Raw genomic sequence first — 4,351 nt, 5'->3', positions numbered from 1 at the left:
CTTGGGAACACAATGTGCGTGTGTGGCTCCCTGTGGGCCAGATGGAGTAAGGGGTGGGGGGGCTGACCTTGGCATTGAGAGGCGGAGGAGGAGATGATGATGATGATGATTGATGATGATGATGGTGTCTTTTATTCAGTTATCTCAAAGTATTTTATACAATCTTTGAAAGAGAAGTTTGTAAATTTGCCTTTTAAAAGCAGGAAATTCACAGCTAAGTTTCCAACACCAACCTCCCCGGTATGACTTCTCATACTCCTCCTCTGGGTCAGCACCCCTACTCCACCCCTTACTCCATCTGGCCCACAGGGAGCCACACATGCACACTGTCTCCTCAAGTAAACAGAAATTTTCAATATCTTCTATTACAACTTTGTGGGAGCTATCTGATGCCAACACTCTCACATGCAGTTAAAATACACGGAACCTGGTAAAATAGAAGTCATGGACAGTCTAAACTCAGGCTGAATTATCCATGACCAGATTTTGATACCCTTACTTACGGGTTCTGAACTTTGGGGCCATGAGCAGGTGCTAGGTAGTTGGCAACACCCTGCAATTTGCATATTACCAAAATGGGAGAGAAAACCCATATCTATAGGAAGGGGATCTCAGTATGGAAAGGATTGAGAGCCACTGCCCTTACATTTGTTGATTTTCACCTTTTGCCGTAAGTAGTCTCGTTGTGAGTTCACAGGAGAAATATGTGTTTCAGTTATGATTAAAATTAACTTAGTTTCCTCACAGATCTCAACTTGGAAGCTGCACATTAACAACTCAATCTGTTTCATGTAAATTTCTGCTTTACAATTACTGTTACAGCATAGAAAATAAAATGAATTTCTTACCTGTAAAGTCTTTGTTACATTCACAAAGAAAAGTATTTGGAGTAACATTGCTGCAGTTGCCATTCAGACAGGCGTGAGGCTGGCACTGTCCAATTATTTCTGAACAGTTTTTACCTAGTGAAATCATAGTACAATAGTAAGGTAGCTTTTTGTGAAGAGTCAATTATATACTGAATTTTTAACACAAAAACACACACAAAAACACACACACACTTACTTTGTGAATAGAATATTAAGCTTGCAAATTTCAGCCCAAATAGTTTGTCTCACAAAAAGTTATAAGCATCTGAAAACAGTTTTAATGGGAAGTGTTGGGCAACTTTATATGCATTGCTACCAGACTCAAAATATTAAGATACAGACATATGACTGATTTAGAGCTATTGTCAAAGCTTTAATTTAGTATACATTATTTGTTTCTTGGTTATTGGAATGTAGATAGCTTGTATTGGCTTCCTAGAAACTGCAAATCCTAGAAACTGCTTGAAGGTGGAATCAGTTTTTGCATGAATTTTGCTTAACATGCAACTCACTGGAAATTACTGCACCAGTCATAAATTGCTTGTACTTTACAGCATATGGGTCTAAATACCATATCATTATGCTTGTCACTTGAATTGTTGCTATGATATTATTTACACTTGAGCAAATATTCTGTTTTGTTAACATTATGGGAGACATTTTTCCTTCACTTACACCTGTGTAACCACATCTGCAATATCTGCTGTTTTAATCTTTGTGCTCCTCCTTGCCATACAGTTTATTTAATATTAGAACTTTATTGGCAATATGAATTGATGGCAGTAGCTGAATCCTGTCCATTACTGCCTAGCAGAACAGTTAACAGTATGTTTAAATAATGATTGAACGAATTAGCAGCCTTACATTTCAGCAGAGTTCAAATCAGTACCTTCCACAAAGAAACAGGCATAGTATGTTTTCTGTTTTCACACCATTTTTACTAAACTTTGGAAAATATGTATTAATCTTTTCATAACTTTGCCACCATTCATAATTGGACAAATTCTCCTATTTGTGAATGTATTTGCTAATAGAATTATTGCATGGAGATACCTTAATATAATTATAACATCGATCAATGGCAAAACCTGCTCAAATATTTAATTTCTTATTCTATGATCACATATCTATCACTCATTTGGGTCAGCTGTGTTTTGTAGGCACAGCCTTGTGTTTGGGGTAGTGAAGAACCATAACATTAAAGGGGGATCAACAGACCTGGAATTCCCAGATTTGCAGACACAGAACACAGTCAATAATACCTTTATATGGAGGGCACCTTACTTCTCTCTATTCAACCAGTAATTTCTATTGGCTGCTATACAGGAACAGAACCACAGCCTTGCCTCATTCCTGCCCTTTCTCTTCCATGTTGGGGTGCAGTAAACCCCCCAGAAAGTATAAATGGCACAAACCCTATAATTTCTGGGGACCTGATTCCAAATCCGCTCAAGTCAATACCAGGTTGCAGAATTATTTCAATGGGCTTTGGATCAGGCCCTCCGTACAGGGATTGCAATACTTCCTGACACTTAGATAGGCTATGCAAAGAGTGGGAAAGAGCTCATTTCACCTTTCCCCACAAATGTTCATCTGGGTAAGTACTGCAAAGTCTGGTCCTAAATTATTGCACAAATTTACCATAAGAAAACATTAACTAAGTATACTGTAATCGTGTCAATAGGTCATCAGAAGCACACTTACACAGAGAGATTTATTTACTGCATTTACTTTTTTATATTTGTTTCAAGTTTTTTTGAAAAGTTTACAGAAGAATATTATATTCTTCTACAAATATTGTCTATCTATTTAGTGGGGGAAAGAATATTACCTGCAAATTGTGAGGGACAGGCACATTCATAGGAATCCCCAATAGTTCCTTCTCTTGTGTCAATACAGGAGGCATTGTTCTGGCAGGGTTTACTAGAACACGCATCAAACTCCTGGCAGAATCTTCCAGAATACTGTTGAAAACAGTGGCAGTTATATGCCTCTTCCCATACATGGCTTAAGCATCTGCCATGTCTGGAGCAAAAAGGTGCATTTGAAGACTGTTGGCAAAACTGCTGCTTCACTGTTACATTGAGCCGAAGGCCCAGGTTGCATAACGGTGGTCCTTTGGTCTGAACTTCTGCAAAATAATGAGTTCCAACTTCAAGCCACTGAGGGTCAACTTGGTGCATCCCTCTTAACCTGCAACCAAAAATCAACTGATCTTGAAGAAAGTCTTTTGGGGGGCACCTAATAAATTCTTCCATGGAAACATTCCCCAAATTCATCCCATGTGACTGAAAAGATGCTTCTGAAGATATGAACAGAGTATCCCCCAACTGAAGCTGCAAGGGACATATTTGAGGGACATTCAAAGCCTGATGTTCTAGGATGTTCCTTTCAATATTGGTATTTATATTCCAGCAATCTGTGTAGAAGTTCGAGCAGATGTTGTTCATCACAGTCCATTTCATGACGTGGTGCTTTGGTTGTGTGCGCCATTCCACACTCATTTGCCTCTCACATATTAGCTGTCCATTTGCAGTGTAGGTTTGAAGAGACACCATTACAAGAATGATTGATTTTATAGTCATTGTTTAGGCTAGTGAATTTGAGTTCTGTCACAATTGCATAGGTACTGAAGACAGTTTTAGAATAAGTGTCTCTTATTCACTGAGATCTGTCTGCATTTTCTTGTTTGTTGTAAAAATAGCCTTTAGGAATACAAAATAGAGAAAGAATATAATCGGTTTTAGAAAAATTACAGTAAAATATCACTGCAACCAGAAAGCATTTGATACATTCCATACTAGTGATAAATATATCCGCATTGGGACAGAGTCTGATCTTAATTCCAGCCATATGAAGCTGGAATAAATCCTCTCAAGCAATCATAATTACACCATCACAACCACAGTCTGACTCTGTCCCTTTCTCTATTACAGCTGAAGATCTGGGACCTGTTTATGTATATATCCCCTAAAATCTTGCAGTGTTAGGCAGAAAAAAAGGTGGGAAAAAACTTTGTTATCCCCACTTTAAGTTGAGGGACTGAGGCACAAAGAGATTAAACAACTTGCCCTAGGTAATGCACAAATTCTGTGTCAAAACTAGGATCACCCAAGTGCCAATCTTCACTTTAACCATAAAACAGTTCTTTAGTGATAATTAATACAAAAATTTAGGATAAATGTCCTGGATTTCAAAGATTAATATTCTGAAGTTTTGTAGGTCTGGATTACAGCCTCAGTTCAGCAGTGCACATGAGGAGGTACTTAATTCTTAGCATGTCTCTCCCTTTTCAGCAAGGCCATTAAGCAGGTCCCAAACTTTCAGCAAGTACTTAAGTCTCATTGAAGTAAAAGGATCTTAAATACATGCTTAAGTGTTTTGCTGAACTGAGGCCTAAACCACCAGATCCACATAGCCCCAAAGCAGGATTTAAATGATGTAGTGGACCTTGTTCCACCCATTCACAACCAGATCCACTT

General features: G+C 38.2%; 1 protein-coding gene across 1 annotated transcript; it reads right to left on the bottom strand.

The window, feature by feature from the left end:
- Window positions 1-816: 816 nt before the first annotated feature.
- LOC120401165 (protein eyes shut homolog) lies at window positions 817-3,454 on the bottom strand. The gene is made up of 2 exons (XM_039530823.1): window positions 2,701-3,454; window positions 817-962 (listed from the first exon to the last, which is right to left on the bottom strand). Exons 1-2 carry the CDS (start codon window positions 3,452-3,454, stop codon window positions 817-819), a joined length of 900 nt encoding a protein of 299 aa, XP_039386757.1.
- Window positions 3,455-4,351: the final 897 nt, after the last annotated feature.

This window comes from Mauremys reevesii, linkage group 3 (genome assembly GCF_016161935.1).
Source record: "Mauremys reevesii isolate NIE-2019 linkage group 3, ASM1616193v1, whole genome shotgun sequence".
Lineage (NCBI taxonomy): Eukaryota > Metazoa > Chordata > Testudines > Geoemydidae > Mauremys > Mauremys reevesii.
This window is presented reverse-complemented; position numbering and strand designations above follow the sequence as displayed.